This window comes from Schistocerca gregaria, chromosome X (assembly GCF_023897955.1).
Source record: "Schistocerca gregaria isolate iqSchGreg1 chromosome X, iqSchGreg1.2, whole genome shotgun sequence".
In the NCBI taxonomy this organism is placed as follows: Eukaryota; Metazoa; Arthropoda; class Insecta; order Orthoptera; family Acrididae; genus Schistocerca; species Schistocerca gregaria.
This window is the reverse complement of record NC_064931.1, coordinates 822587643-822603091: the sequence shown is the minus strand read 5'-3', so window position 1 is coordinate 822603091 and position 15449 is coordinate 822587643. Positions and strand designations below refer to the sequence as shown.

Below are 15449 nucleotides of genomic sequence, written 5' to 3'. Positions count from 1 at the left end.
CCTACTAACCTCCATAACCTGCTCAAAACAAATTTCTGGTTTAAAAAAACCTGAACTTAACCTTACTGATTTCCAATATGGTCGACACATCGATACCCTTTTCCTCACTTCACCTGTCAAATGAATGTCCAGAATGAGGGCATAAAATTGTGTGTCCAGCATGCAGTTTTAATTTGCATGGAAAGTTTCACACTCCATTGCAGAGTGAAAATTCATTCAGGAAACAATTTCATATGTGCAGCTAAGTTATTTCTCCACAGTGTTCTATCTTCCAGGTATGCACCAGAATTTCTGTCAAATTTGGCAGGTTGGAGCCAGGTACTGGTGGGAGGCAGCTGTGAGAGCATGTCGTGAGTTGTGCTTTGATGCTTGTCGGTAGAGGACTGTCCACAAAAAGCAACGGTCCCAGGTTCAAGTCTTTGTCTGACACAGCTTTAACCTGTCAGCAAGTTTCAATTGAATGAGTGCTTAAGTCTCTTCTGGAAACTCATCAAATGATTCCATTAATGAAACATGATGACAGGAGAAACATCAAACATCAATTAACAGATAAAATAATGACAGATATAGAGGAGTGTCAGTCAAAGAAAAACATAGTATGTAATACTGAAAAGTAAATGCATAGTTAGCATTTAGCATATTTCTGCCACACATACACACAAAACCATATTTATGTAGCCCATACACCTGTCCATGCCAGTCACACCAATTCAACAAGCAGTAGTAATAATTTTTTGTTATCCCTAAGACATCACAAAGAGTTAATTAACAATTAATATACAATATCAAAATGTCATGTAAGGTACAAAACTTCAGATTTTGTTAAATATCTTAAGTCAATGTCCATGTATACAATAATCAATTCGAGTAAAAGCCATTTCTAGTATGTGTAATACAATTTCTCTAAGTAAAGGCTATAGCACATCTTGTCATTAATAATGCTAAGAGAAGAATCTTTTTGTGGCTCATGTACATATCATAGAGAAGCACAGTCTTCTTCCTTTGTACTGAAAAAAGATATTGAAATAGTCAGCATGTATAAAAATACTAATTCCTATCAAAATATATTTTCACAGTTTTTCCACAGTAGTTAATGAAAATTAATTAAGTAATAATAATAGAAAATACTCTTTGCAATAACAACAGAGCAATAAAGCAAAATGTATGTGCTTATGTTTTTGAATGCTCACAGTGCTTATGTCATGCTCTTCACTGTCGCTCACAGTATAATGCTCAAGGACACTCTTAACTAAATGAAAATCTGATGACATATTGTTCAAGATGAAAACAATGATAACTATATTATAAAGTGAGATATAAATGAAGTAATTTCATGCTGCTAGATATATCGCACATAGAAAATAATACTGGAAGAGAATTATTAGTATCATCTAATTACCAGACAAAAAACAAAAAATAAAGCAAGGATCAACTAGCATTATGCTCTCATACCAGAACAGAAAACTAAAGCTATAAGGGGAACTGTACGAATCAGATCTTTTCTCAATTTTCACAATACTTTCACTCAACCTGGGCAGTAGCTGAAAAAATTTGTTGAGATCAGACAAAATACCTGTTTGAAATTCAAATTTTTCTCATAATATGAAAATGAACATGGCTGTGCTCAATTGTTTAAACTGTTTCACCTATTCAGCATTTTTCTAACTGATAAACATAAAACAAAAAAGTGCTGTAAGTCTTTATTTGCTCATTTTCCTTTTGTATCTTCTTCCTTATTTCAAAAGCTCCTTCCTGTTTAGCGTCAATAAGTTTTTTCACGGATGTCTTGAAATCACAATTTCAGTGGCTTAATTTATGCTGTTTCCAAGCCCTTTCAACTTTATACGGAGTTTCACGGTTTCCTCCTCAGGCTGGACAACAACTGCAAATAAACAGATACACCAAAATTATTATAGAGTTCTGCTAAGTATCTGAATATTAATGTGCATTAGAAGAGCACAATCTTTCCAATGTGGTTGGTAACTCTAAAGAATTACATTTTTCACTGACTATAAACCAAAGGATTCAGTATAAACAAGATATTCAATGTTCAGGTAAATAAATTTTGCAAGTGATAACTGTCAATGTATTATGTGCTTATTACGATGCATTAAAGTTCTAGGGACACTATAAGACTGAGTACTGAAAGATTTAAGCACTAGGATTCAGGTACTAATGTTAGTAAAATGCTTTAAACAAACTCTAGCTACTACACAGGCAAATCTATTCTACTCTGCAGACACAGTTCTGTTTTGCTACACATTAATTTCTGTGTTCCTACAAGGATGGGTAGCATAACTGGCATAAAAATAGTATGGTTACACAATCAAAAGAGAAATGTTGAAACCATGGAAACAGCTGCTCTGGAGTGCCAACAATGGACAAACAAGGTGCAGATTCATCTTTGTTAAATGGGTTCCAAATTGTTCACATACCATATAATTTATTCCTTTCTTCTTTTCTGCATATGCTACTTGAACAATATTCCATTAATAAAAAGTAATTACCTCTGCAGCCCTCATACTAAACCCACTTATGATTTAGACTATTTGCATATCGCAACATGCTTCTACAATCACTAAAAACATTTCTTAAATTAAGAGTAGAAATTTGACTCTGACACAACTAATGACTCAGTAAATGTTGAGCTTTCATTCCCTTCACAGATTCAACATATATATTATTCACTGTTCTCTACATGCGAACCATACACAAGGATTTTTATTATTTCTTTTATAAGCTTCAAACAAGACTGACTTATTTTCAGGTTACCTGTGTGCTCATTATGTTAATTTTTTATTTTCTTGCATGTTTGTGTGCTTTGATGAGCATAGTCAAGCATTTTAATAACTCTGTAGTGGAGAGTTGCCCCATCATTAGAAAGGATAGGAACTGTGATTGCTGTTTTCAGATGCAGGCTGAATTGGTGACCCTTCACTCACATCTCCAAAAGGTACTGACTTTGGTCACACAGCATAGGGTTGTTGCCAATGGGCACCATCATGAAGAACTTGACACTTGGCATCAGAGGGATGTCCAGCACATCCTCTGTGTTCAGTCCACTGCTATGGTTTTCACAGCTACTGCCTAGGTAGAGGTTGACCCCTCACCAGTGTTTGAGTGGGAGGTTCTCTAAAGGCTAAGCAGACAGTGAAACACTTTCTGGGAGGCCAATCGGAAGGCTTCCCCAGTTCATCTGACTAACACGTTTAAGGTGCTATCTGTGGCTGATAATGATCCTGAGCCAGATGCAGTCACTTATCCCATTTGAGTGGAACCCTAGCTGCCTGCAAGATCCAAGCAGTCACAGAGGGTGGGATTATTGGCAGTTGGGAGCTCCAATGTTAGGTGCATAATGGGGGCCCATAGGATCACAGCTGCCAAGAAGGGGAAGAAGTCTAGTGTGTACTCTGCGTGCATACCAGGGGCGGTCACCCCAGATGCGGAACCAGTCCTTTCAGACACCATGAAGAACACAGGGTGGAGACAACTGCAGGTGATGGCTCATGTTGGAAATAATGACGTGCACCACTTTTGATCAAAAGAGATTCTCTCTGGTTTTGTGTGCAGCTGGCTGAATTGGTAAAGACTGAGAGTCTTGCTTGCAAAATGAAGGCAGGGCTCAACATCTGAAACACTGTCAACAGGACCTATTGCAGACCTTTGGTAAAAAGTCGAGAGGAGGGTTTGAATCAGAGGCCTAGACAGTTCTTTGACCATGTAGGCTGCAGATTTGTCGACTTGCGCAATAGAGCAGAGGTCTCGCTTAAGACCTCAGGAGTTCACTACAATCAGGAGGCAGCTGAATGGGTATCAGGGGCTGTGTGGAATGGACTGTGCTGTTTTCTAGGTTAGAAGGTCTCGGGGAAAGCACAAGGGTTTCAGTCTCCAAGGGTGCGTGAGAAACAAAAGATATGGGTTGACCCAGGAACCATAGGCATTATGCCAGTAACGTATTGCAGCTGTGTTGGGAATGAACCAGAGTTCCCACTGCTAATAGAAAGCACTGAAACTCAAATCATTATAGGTACTGAAAGCTGGAGATAGGTCCTTTGCATAAAAATTTTCTGAACTTAACAGTGTTTAGAAAGGATAGATTACAGTGGGTGGCAGCATGTTTGTTGCTGTTAAAGGTAGTTTACCTTGCATTAAGACAAATAGGTAACTGTGGGTCAGTATGGATAGATATTATACTTGATAACCGAAATAAAATAATGAGTGGTTCCTTATACTGACCTCCAAGACTCAGATAATACAGTTGCTGAACAGTTCACAGAAGACTTAACTGTCAATTGAGTAAGTACTCCACTCACACAATTATACTTGGTGATAACTTCAAACAACTCTCAATAAGTCAGTGAAACTGAATGTTTAGTCAGTGGTAGACATAAAACACTGCCCGAAATCATACTAAACGCTTTTTCTCAAAATTATTTTGAACAATTAGTTCAGGAGCCCACTTGAATTGTAAATGATTGCATAAACATACTTGACCTCTTAGCAACAAGGGAGCAAATAGGGAGCATTACAATGGATATCCAGAGATTAGTGACCACAAGGTTGTTGTTAGGAGACTGAATAGTATAACACACAAACAATCAAAAACAAACACAAAATATATCTATTTCAAGAAGCAGATAAAAATTTACTTGATGGCTTCCTAAGAGACAGCCTCCACTCCTTCCTAACTAACTGTCTAAGTGTAGACCAGATGTGGCTTAAATCCAAAGAAATAGTATTGACTGGAGTGGAAAGATTCATACCCAATAAATTAATAAGATATGGAACTGATCCCCCCATGGTACATACAAAATAGGTCAGAACACTGTTGCAGAAGCAACAGAAAAAGCATTCCCAAATTAATAAAATTAATAGAACCTCCCTAATATCGTGTAGGACCCTGCGAGCACACAGAAGTGCCGTAACACAACATGACATGGACTCGACTAATGTCTGAAGTAGTGCTGGAGGGTATTGACACCATGAATCCTGCAGGGCGGTCCATAAATCCGTAAGAGTACGAGGGGGTGGAGACAGCATGTTGCAAGGCATCCTAGATAAGTTCAATAATGTTCATGGCTGGGGAGTGTGGTGGCCATCGGAAGTGTTTAAATCCAGAAGAGTGTTCCTGGAGCCAATCTGCAGGTGCTAAGACAAGATGCTTACATACATGACAGCTGTTGGAGTCATATCTAGATGTACTAGGGGTCCCATATCACTCTAGCTGCAGACACCCCACAGCATTACAGAGACTCCACCAGCTTGGACAGCCCCCTGCTGACATGAAGTGTCCATGGATTCATGGGGGTGTCTCCATACCCGTACACGTCTATCCGTGTCTAACTTGACACGAGACTTGTCTGACTGGGCAACATGTTTTCAGTCATCAACAGTCCAGTGCCGACGTTGATGGGCCCAGGCAAGGTGTAAAGGTTTGTGTCATGCAGTCATAAAGGTTACACGAGTGGTCCTTTGGCTCCAGAACCCCATATTGACAATGTTTTGTTGAGTGGTTTGCATGTTGACTCTCATTGATGACCCAGCATCGAAATACGTAACAGTTTGTGGAAGGGATGTACTTCTGTCACGTTGAACGATTCTCTTCAGTTGTTGTTGGTCCCGTTCTTGAAGGATATTTTTCCAGCCACAGGGATGTCGGAGAATTGATGTTTTACCTGATTCCTGATATTCATAGTACACTTGTGAAATGGTTGTACGGGAAAATTCCATGTCATTGCTACCTCAGAGATGCTGTATCCCATCGCTTGTGGGCTGACTACAGCACCACATCCAAACTCACTCAAATCTTGATAACCTGCCATTGAAGCAGCAGTAACTGATCTAATAACTGCGCCAGACACTTGCTGTCTTACATAGGCGTTGCCAACAGCAGTGCCATATTCTGCTTGTTTATGTATCTATGTATTTTATACCTATACCAGTTTCTTTGGCACTTCAGTTTAATTTCCACAACAAAACTGCCTCATAATCTGGCAGAAAGTCCAGAGAGAGTCTTGTTGTATGTGAAGTACACCAGCAGCAAGAAACAATCAGTAACTTCACTGTACGATAGTGCTGATAAGTTACCTATGACAGTGGCCTTAAAACACAGTTACTAAATATGGTTTTGTGAAACTCCTTCAATAAAGAAGATGAAGTAAACATTCCAGACCTCAAATCAAGAACACTTGCTGCCAACATGAGTAACTTCGAAGTAGGTATTCTCGATGTAGCAAATGAGCTTAAAACAGTCAATGAAGCCAAGTCCTCCAGTCCTGACTGTATACCAATTAGATTCCCTTCAGAGAACACTAATATAATAGCTTCACGGGACACACCAACACTCAAGACAGGAAGGAGAAGTAATCCACTGAATTACAGACTTATCACCGACATTAATTTACAGTAGGAGTTTGGAACATATACTGTATCTGAACATTATGAATTACCTCGAGGAAAATGATTGGTTAACAAAAAGTTAGCATGGATTCAAAAAAATATCCTTCTTGTGAAACACAACTACATCTTTATTCTCATTAAGTAATGAGTGGTATTAACATGGGATCTCAAACTGATCCCATATTTCTACGTTTCCAGAAGGCTTTTGATACTGTTTCTCACAAGCAGCTTCTAATCAAATTGGGTGTCTATGCAGACTGGATTCATGATTTCCTGTCAAAACTGTCACAGTTTGTAGTACTTGATGGAGAAAGTTATCAAGTAAAACTAAAGTGTTACAGGCCCTCTGCTGTTTCTAATCTATAGTAATATTTAGGAGACAATCTGAGAAACTACCTTAGAGTGTCTGCAGATGATGATGATTATGTCATTTACTGTCTTGTAAAGTCATCAGATGAAAAAAACCAATTTCAAAATTATTTAGACACGATACCTGTAGGGTGCAAAAAGTGGCAATTGGCCCTAAATAATGAGCAGTGCGAGGTCATCCACACTAGTACTAAAATAAATCTGTTACAGTTCAGTGACGCAATAAATCACATAAACCTACAGGCTGTTAATTCAACTAAATGCCTGGATTTACAATTATGAACAACTTAACCTCTTCACATCCCATGTGTTGTTTACAAAGAGAGCAGGTGTTGACAGATGTGAAAATTACTTAACTATCAGTTTAATAAGTCACAGCTGCAAAATACTAACTCAAATTCTTTACAGACGAATGGAAAAACTAGTAGAACCTGACCTTGGGGAAGATCAGTTTGGATTCCGTAGAAATAATGGAACACGTGAGGCAATACTGACCCTATGACTTATCTTAGAAGGTAGATTAAGGAAAGGCAAACCTACATTTCTATCATTTGTAGACTTAGAGAAAGCTTTTGACAATGTTGACTGGAATACTCTCTTTCAAATTCTGAAGGTGTCAGGGGTAAAATACAGGGAGCGAAAGGCTATTTACAATTTGTACAGAAACCAGATGGCAGTTATAAAGAGTTGGGGGACACGAAAGGAAAGCAGTGGTTGGGAACGAAGTGCGACAAGGTTGTAGCCTCTCCCCGATGTTATTCAATCTGTATATTGAGCAAGCAGTTAAGGAAACAACAGAAAAATTTGGAGTACGTATTACAATCCATGGAGAAGAAATAAATACTTTGAGGTTTGCCGATGACATTGTAATTCTGTCAGAGACAGTAAAGGACTTGGAAGAGCAGTTGAATGGAATGGACAGTGTCTTGAAAGGAGGATATAAGATGAACATCAACAAAAGCAAAACGAGTATAATGGAGTGTAGTCGAGTGACGATGAGGGAATTAGATTAGAAAATGAGACACTTATAGTAGTACAAGAGTTTTGCTATTTGGGGAGAAAAATAACTGATGATGGTCAAAGTTGAGATGATATAAAATGGAGACTGACAATGGCAAGGAAAGAGTTTCTGAAGAAGAGAAATTTGTTAACATCGAGTATAGATTTAAGTGTCAGGAAATCTTTTCTGAAAGTATTTGTATGGAGTGTAGCCATGTATGGAAGTGAAACATGGACGATAAATAGTTTAGACAAGAAGAGAATAGAAGCTTTCGAAATGTGGTGCTACAGAAGACTGCTGAATATTAGATGGGTCGATCATATAACTAATGAGGAGGTATTGAATAGGATTGGAGAGAAGAGAAGTTTGTGGCACAACTTGACTAGAAGAAGGGATCGGTTGGTAGGACATGTTCTGAGCATCAAGGGATCACCAATTTAGTATTGGAGGGTAATGTGGAGGGTGAAAATCATAGAGGGAGACCAAGAGATGAATACACTAAGCAGTAGGTTGCAGGAAGTACTGGAAGATGATGAAGCTTGCACAGGATAGAGTAGCATGGGGAGCTGCATCAAACCAGTCTCAGGACTGAAGACTACACCACCTTCAGGCTGAACTAGATTCGGTAAAAACTGAATTAGCTAATTTAAAGGGGGAAAAAGACTGCGGGAAATGGGAATTGGTAACAAGGAAATCGTGAAAAGGGACCAGCCATGTAGATTTTGTCGAAGTTCCAGTTATGAATAAATTCTCCTTGTTACCTGAAGTAGGAAGGGAGGAGCCAAAAACAGGAGTAGTTGAAAGTAGGGTGCAGCAGACTACTAAAATTGGTAACAGCATTAGGTCGGGAAAATCTAGTAATAGGAAAAGAAAAGTCTTGCTGCTAGGTAGCAGTCATGGGAGGGGTGTAGGCCAACTAGTGCAGGAGAAATTAGGAGCAGATTACCAGGTCACGAGTTTGTTTAAGCCAAGTGCTAGGCTTAGCCAGGTGATAGAAGATATAGGACCACTCTGTAGGGACTTTGACAAGAATGATGAGGTGATAGTAATAGGTGGGGCACGAAACAGCCTGGCTAAGGATAGGAATTATGATATTAAGAGTGACCTGGATAAAATAGGAGCTGCAACAGGATGTACGAATGTGGGTTTTGTTGAGGTATTGCAGCGTTACGATCAGCCCTCGGTTAACCCTTCTGTGTGGCGAGTTAACAGAGAGTTGAGCGAGCAGCTGCTGGACGGTGCAAAAACACACATTTATACAGTGCCTGTTCGTAGCATTGGGAGATGGGGATACACTCGACATGGCCTGCACCTAAATAGTCTAGGGAAGGATAGATTAGCTGATTTAATTGTAGGTCGTCTAAAGGGGGGCCACTAGCACTCAAGGCAAAACCCCTGTGACCCGAAAGGGCATAGGGGCACCTTTTTTAGGTTGAACAAGATGTCCAGACAGGCAGCTCTTAAAGCTAAAAAAATAAATGGTTCGAATAAAGGTAGAGGAAACAGTTGTGTTAATATATTTCACCAAAATATCAGGGGATAAAGGAACAAAATAGACGAACTAATAATTTGTTTTGAGAATATTAAAAATACAACAGAAGTTGATGTACTGTGCCTGTCTGAACATCATATAACTACACAAATGTTAAATGTAAATATTAATGGGTATAAACTAGCAACTTATTTTTGTAGAGACAATATGGAGAAAGGAGGAGCTGCCATTTATGTTAAGGGGGAACATAGTTTTAAAAACATAGAAACCGCAAAATTCTGTGTAGAACAGCACATTGAAGTATGCGCTTGTGAGCTTAAATTGGACAGTGGTAAATTCATAATTGTGACTGTGTATAGGTCCCCACTTGGAAATTTTCAAATGTTTCTTAAAAACCTAGATCTCTTGCTGCGTTATCTGTCAGAAAAGGGAAAACACATTATCATTTCTGGAGATTTTAACGTAGATTTTCTTAAACACTCAAGCAAGAAGAACGACCTTGAACTATTACTTTGCTCTTACAATCTGACATCAGTCATTGATTTTCCTACTCGTATTGTACAAGACAGTAGCACCCTGATAGATAACATTTTCATAGACCAAGATAAATTAAAAGTAGTAAGCACCTATTCTATTAAGAACGGGCTTTCTGATCACGATGCACAGCTACTTTCAATTCATGACTTTGCTCCATACAGTAATGTGAAAAAAAAAACAAACAAAATAATACGCCCAATTAACCATATAACAATTCAACAATTTAAGGAAAGCTTGAAAAGGGTAGACTGGGAGGATGTTTATCGGGAACCTGATGCAAATGTTAAATTTAACTTATTCCATGATAAACTTGTGGGTATAGTTGAAAACAGTTTTCCTAAGAAATTAGTGAATCATAATTCAAATAAACTTGATAAAAAACCATGGCTGACTAAAGGGATTAAAATTTCTTGTAGCCGGAAATGGGAACTATACCAAGACACTAGAATAAGTCGAGATGAAGAAAAGCTCAACCATTATAAGAAATATTGTAATATATTTAGGAAAGTTATAAAAAAATCCAGAAGTATGTGTATCAAGTCTGAGATAGCACCTCAGATGACAAAGTTAAAACAATATGGAATATAGTTAAAACGGAAACAGGGCAACCAAGGTCACAGGACAAAATTATTACTGTTAAGCACAATGAAAAGCTTATAAATGAAAAATCACAGGTTGAAAATATTTTTAATAATCATTTTATAAATGTAGTGGAAAATATAGGCATCAGCTGCTCACCAGATAGGGCAGAACTCTATATGAAAGAGGCATTCCCGGTGCAAACAAATGAAATTGAAATCCTACCCACCTCACCGTCTGAAATTAAGAAAATAATAAATTCACTTAAGAATAAAAACTCACATGGAACTGATGGTATCTCCAATAGAATACTAAAATCTTGTCCACACCTGATAAGTCGAGTTCTTAGCCACATATGTAATAGCTCATTGAATCAGGGAATATTTCCTGACAGATTGAAATATGCCATAGTTAAACCCTTGTATAAAAAAGGTGACAAGACAGACGTCAACAATTATCATCCTATTTCACTTCTGACATCCTTCTCAAAAGTGTTTGAAAAAGTAATGTACTCAAGAGTAACTTTACACAATAGTGGAAATAACATTTTAACAAAATGTCAGTTCGGTTTTCAGAAAGGTGTTTCAACAGATAGTGCTATACACACTTTCACTGATCAAATTTTAAATGCTCTGGATAGTAGAACATCACCAATTGGGATTTTCTGTGATCTCTCTAAGGCTTTTGATTGTGTGGATCATGAAATCCTCTTAGATAAGCTGAAGTACTATGGAATGAATGGTTCAGTACACAGATGGTTCACTTCATATTTAACTGGTAGAATGCAGAAGGTTGAAACAGTAAACCCACATAGTACACAAAGGGCATCAGATTATTCAGACTGGGGATGTATCAAGAATGGGGTACCACAGGGTTCTGTCTTGGGGCCTTTATTGTTTTTAATATATGTTAATGACTTGCATAATTATATTCATGAAGATGCAAACTTGGTTCTCTTTGCAGATGACACAAGTATTGTAATCAAGCCTAAAAAGCAAGAATCAACTGAGGAAAATGCAAATAATGTTTTTCAAAGAGTTATTAGGTGGTTTTCCGCAAATGGACTTTCATTGAACTTTGAAAAAACACTGTACATACAGTTCAGTACAGGGAAAAGCGTAACACCGGAAATAAATATAGAGTGTGGGGGAAAATCTTTAGCTAAAGCAGATTGTTCAAAATTTCTGGGTGTCTGTATTGATCAGAATTTAAACTGGAAGACACACATTGACAATCTACTGAAACGATTGAGCTCAGCTACCTATGCTATTAGTGTCATGGCAAATTTTGGAGACAAGCACATCAGTAAGTTAGCTTACCATGCATATTTTCATTCGTTGCTTTCTTACGGAATCATCTTTTGGGGCAATTCATCACTAAGAAAGAAGGTATTTATTGCACAAAAACGTGTTATCAGAATAATGTCTGGGGCTCATCCAAGATCATCTTGTAGACAATTATTTAAAGAATTAGGGATATTGCCAGTAGCTTCACAATATATATACAGCCTAATGAAATTTGTTGGTAGTAACCCAGATCACTTCAGAATTAATAGCACAGTCCACAGCTACAATACTAGGAGACAAGGTGACCTTCACTACCGTTCATTGAATTTGACATTGGCACAAAAGGGGGGTGAATTATACTGCCACAAAGATTTTTGGTCAACTGCCAAACAATATCAAAAGTCTGACAGACAACCAATCGGCATTCAAAAGTAAGTTAAGGGAATTCCTGAATGACAACTCCTTCTACTCCACAGATGAATTTTTAGACCTAGGCCAAAGAAATACAGTAAGCATTAACAATTGTACCGTATATAAGACTAACAATGATTATTTGGGATAAATGAATCTTGTGTACTTTGACACGTTCCACATCATTACGAAAGAATCCTGTAACTAACTAACTAACTAACTAAGCTAACTAACTAACTAACTAACTAACTAACTAAGCTAACTAACTAACTAACTAACTAAACTAACCTAACTAACCTAACTAAGCTAACTAAGCTAACTAACCTAACTAAGCTAACTAAGCTAACTAAGCTAACTAAGCTAACTAAGCTAACTAACTAACTAACTAACCTAACTAAGCTAACTAACTAACTAACTAACTAAGCTAACTAACTAACTAACTAAGCTAACTAACCTAACTAAGCTAACTAACCTAACTAAGCTAACTAACCTAACTAACTAACTAACTAAGCTAACTAACTAACTAACTAAGCTAACTAACTAACTAACTAACTAACTAACTAACTAACTAACTAACTAACTAACTAACTAACTAACTAACTAACTAACAAACACCACCTTCACTGAGGAGTCAAACAGTATATTGCTCTCTCCTACATATATCTCGCGAAAAGACCATGGGGATAAAATCAGAGAGATTGGAGCTCACACATAGGCATAGCGAACAATACGGGACTGGAATAAAAGGGAGAAACGATAGAGGTACTCAAGGTACCCTCCGCCACACACTGTCAGGTGGCTTGTGGAGTATGGATGTAGATACTGATGCAAGCTGGCCCACAGCTTTTGTAGCTGGTACTTGATATCTTGGATACTGGCACTGGAATGGAGTTGATGGCTGAGTTGATCCCACACGTCCTGTCAGGGACAGCTCTTCTGGCTATGGTAGTACCTCAACATCACACAGACAGTTCACAGACAAGTTTGCTATGTGTGGATGAAGACTGTCCTGCTGAAAAATGACTGTTCGGTACTGTCACGTGAGAGGTAACACATTAGAACACACGAGGTCTGTGACATGCCACTGTACCATCAGTGCTTCCACAGTTACTACCAGTGGTGATGAAGTCATACCCAACGGCTCCCCACATGATCACATCAGGATTAACACTGCTGTGCCTTTCCAAAGCACTGGAAGAACAGGACCTCTCTCCAAGTCAATGTTATACCCACTGATGATGGTCATCCTGAGTAGTGCACACCTGTGATTCATCTCTGAACATAATATGATGCCATTTATGAGCAGTCCATGCTTCCCTGTCATGACACCACTCCATCAAACACAGCCGTTTTTGTTGTGGCACTAATGACAGCCTATGTTCCCATGTAATCCAACATCGGACCACTGTCAAATCAGAATGCCACACAATTCCACATACCGCAGAGTTAATCAATGGACACCCACAATAAGGCCCCTTTCAAACTCCATTGGGTGGTGATAACAATGTCTGACAAAAGTATGTGGCATCAGATTAAGCTTATCCATTATGGATGTTTAAGAACCTGTGACTGTTTATTCAACATAAATACAGTAAACTGCAACCAGTAATTTTTTTTTTAAAGTTTATTCCATGAACAGGTTTTCGAACCTTTTTAGGCTCATCTTCAAGTGGTGCACAGGAGGTTACAAGGCTATTTCAAAGAATAATGCTGGGTGATAGCACTGGGACAAGAAGATGGAACATGCTTTAACGCATCAACATGATAATTGTTTATATACCTATTTGGATCCAAAATTGAAGCTTTTTACTTACTTTGACAGTATGGGTGGCTTTGTGGTTAATATCCATCTATGTGTTTCCATTGTGATGTACAGTTGTTAACACATCACTCACTCCTACAGAATATGTATGTATGTATGTATGTATGTATGTATGTATGTACACTGTAGCCAGCATCCAGCACATACTGTACAACTGTTCCTTGTTACAAAGATATAACATAGGTCTACTTTGTCAGAGATAATATTTGTTTTTATTTGTATTTATTAAAGTTGATGTATGGGCAAATACTTTAATCAAATCTGGCACTAACATGAATGCCAAAAGTAAACAAATAACAATAAGAACAAATTTCAAATGATCTGGTGTTTTATTTCTATTCTTATATTAACATATAATACAGTCAATTTATGAGCAAATACTTTAATCACAACTGGCATTAACATGAATGTCTAACTGCCCATACATAGACATTATTAAATTCGCATGAAAACAATATCTCTGAGCAAAGTAAGGCTATGCTATATCTTTGTATGAAGATCTTTATAACATGCAACAGTTGCACAGCATATACTAGAGGCTGGCAAAGTTTTGTTACTACAGTGTACATACATACATACATACATACATATTAGTAAAAGTGAATGATGTGTTACCAACTGTCCATCACAATGGAAGTTGACAGATGGGATATTAACAACAAAGCCACTCATACTGTCACAGTACGTACAAAATTAAATTTTGGATCCAAATGTATATACAAACAACACTTGTCGTGATTCATTAAAGCATATACCATCTTCTTGTCACAAAGGCAGTACACAGCGTTACGCTCTGAAATAGCTATGTAACCTCCTGTGCACCGTCTGAGAATGAACCTGATAAGGTTCGAAAACTGGTAACCATTTCAACAAAGTGACTGGCTCCAGTTTTCTGTATTCATAAAGAACGTGGTATATCTGTGTCCTTCACAGTGATCACTCAATATCGGAAGCTGTTCATGCTCATATATGCAACCAGATCTCATAACCAACAGTGTGTATGTATACAAAATTACATTGGTATTCAAGCATGTTTTCTGGGAGCTTCACGTTTTTTTGTTTGTCAGTATGTAACGGCTTTAGTTTCTCTTGCTTTCAGCCTTTCATTGTGCCAGCACAGCATGCTGTGTTAGTTAATGTTACCAGGCCAAGTTGGTCTGTCACCCTGATTGTCGGGCCTAGAACTACTGGATACATTACTACCTCTTTTTAGAAACCATATATTAGCCCGGTCTCTCCACAGACACCACTCTGATGTGAATTTCACCTACAGTATGGCTATCTGCATCATTGACACATACAAGCCACTGCACAGTGACCATGTTCATGGTTCAGATGGTGGGTGGGGGAGGGGCTGAAAAGTTTAATTAAATTTATTTCTCTATTGTGCAGCCAACAAAAGTTTAGTACTTCTACCGACATCAATATAGCACCATGATTGTGGTGACAGAAGTAGTGCACTGCCACCACAGTATCGAGTTCCAAGAGACAAACCTCATCTTGGGAGGGGAGATTGTTGGGTGTGACCACCAGGCAGTGCCTTCCAGAAGTACT

General features: G+C 38.1%; 1 protein-coding gene across 3 annotated transcripts in view; it reads right to left on the bottom strand.

Annotated features, from left to right (window-relative positions):
• Window positions 1-209: 209 nt before the first annotated feature.
• Window positions 210-15449, bottom strand: part of LOC126298391 (ATP-dependent helicase brm-like) — a 249423-nt gene continuing 234183 nt past the window's right edge. For 2 of the 3 annotated variants that reach the window (XM_049989699.1, XM_049989698.1), the window contains exon 26: window positions 210-1882. In XM_049989699.1, coding sequence (XP_049845656.1) covers window positions 1809-1882 — 74 coding nt within the window. In that variant the 3' untranslated portion in view covers window positions 210-1808. The remainder of the gene's footprint in view (window positions 1883-15449) is intronic. The other variant, XM_049989700.1, reaches the window with a different exon arrangement.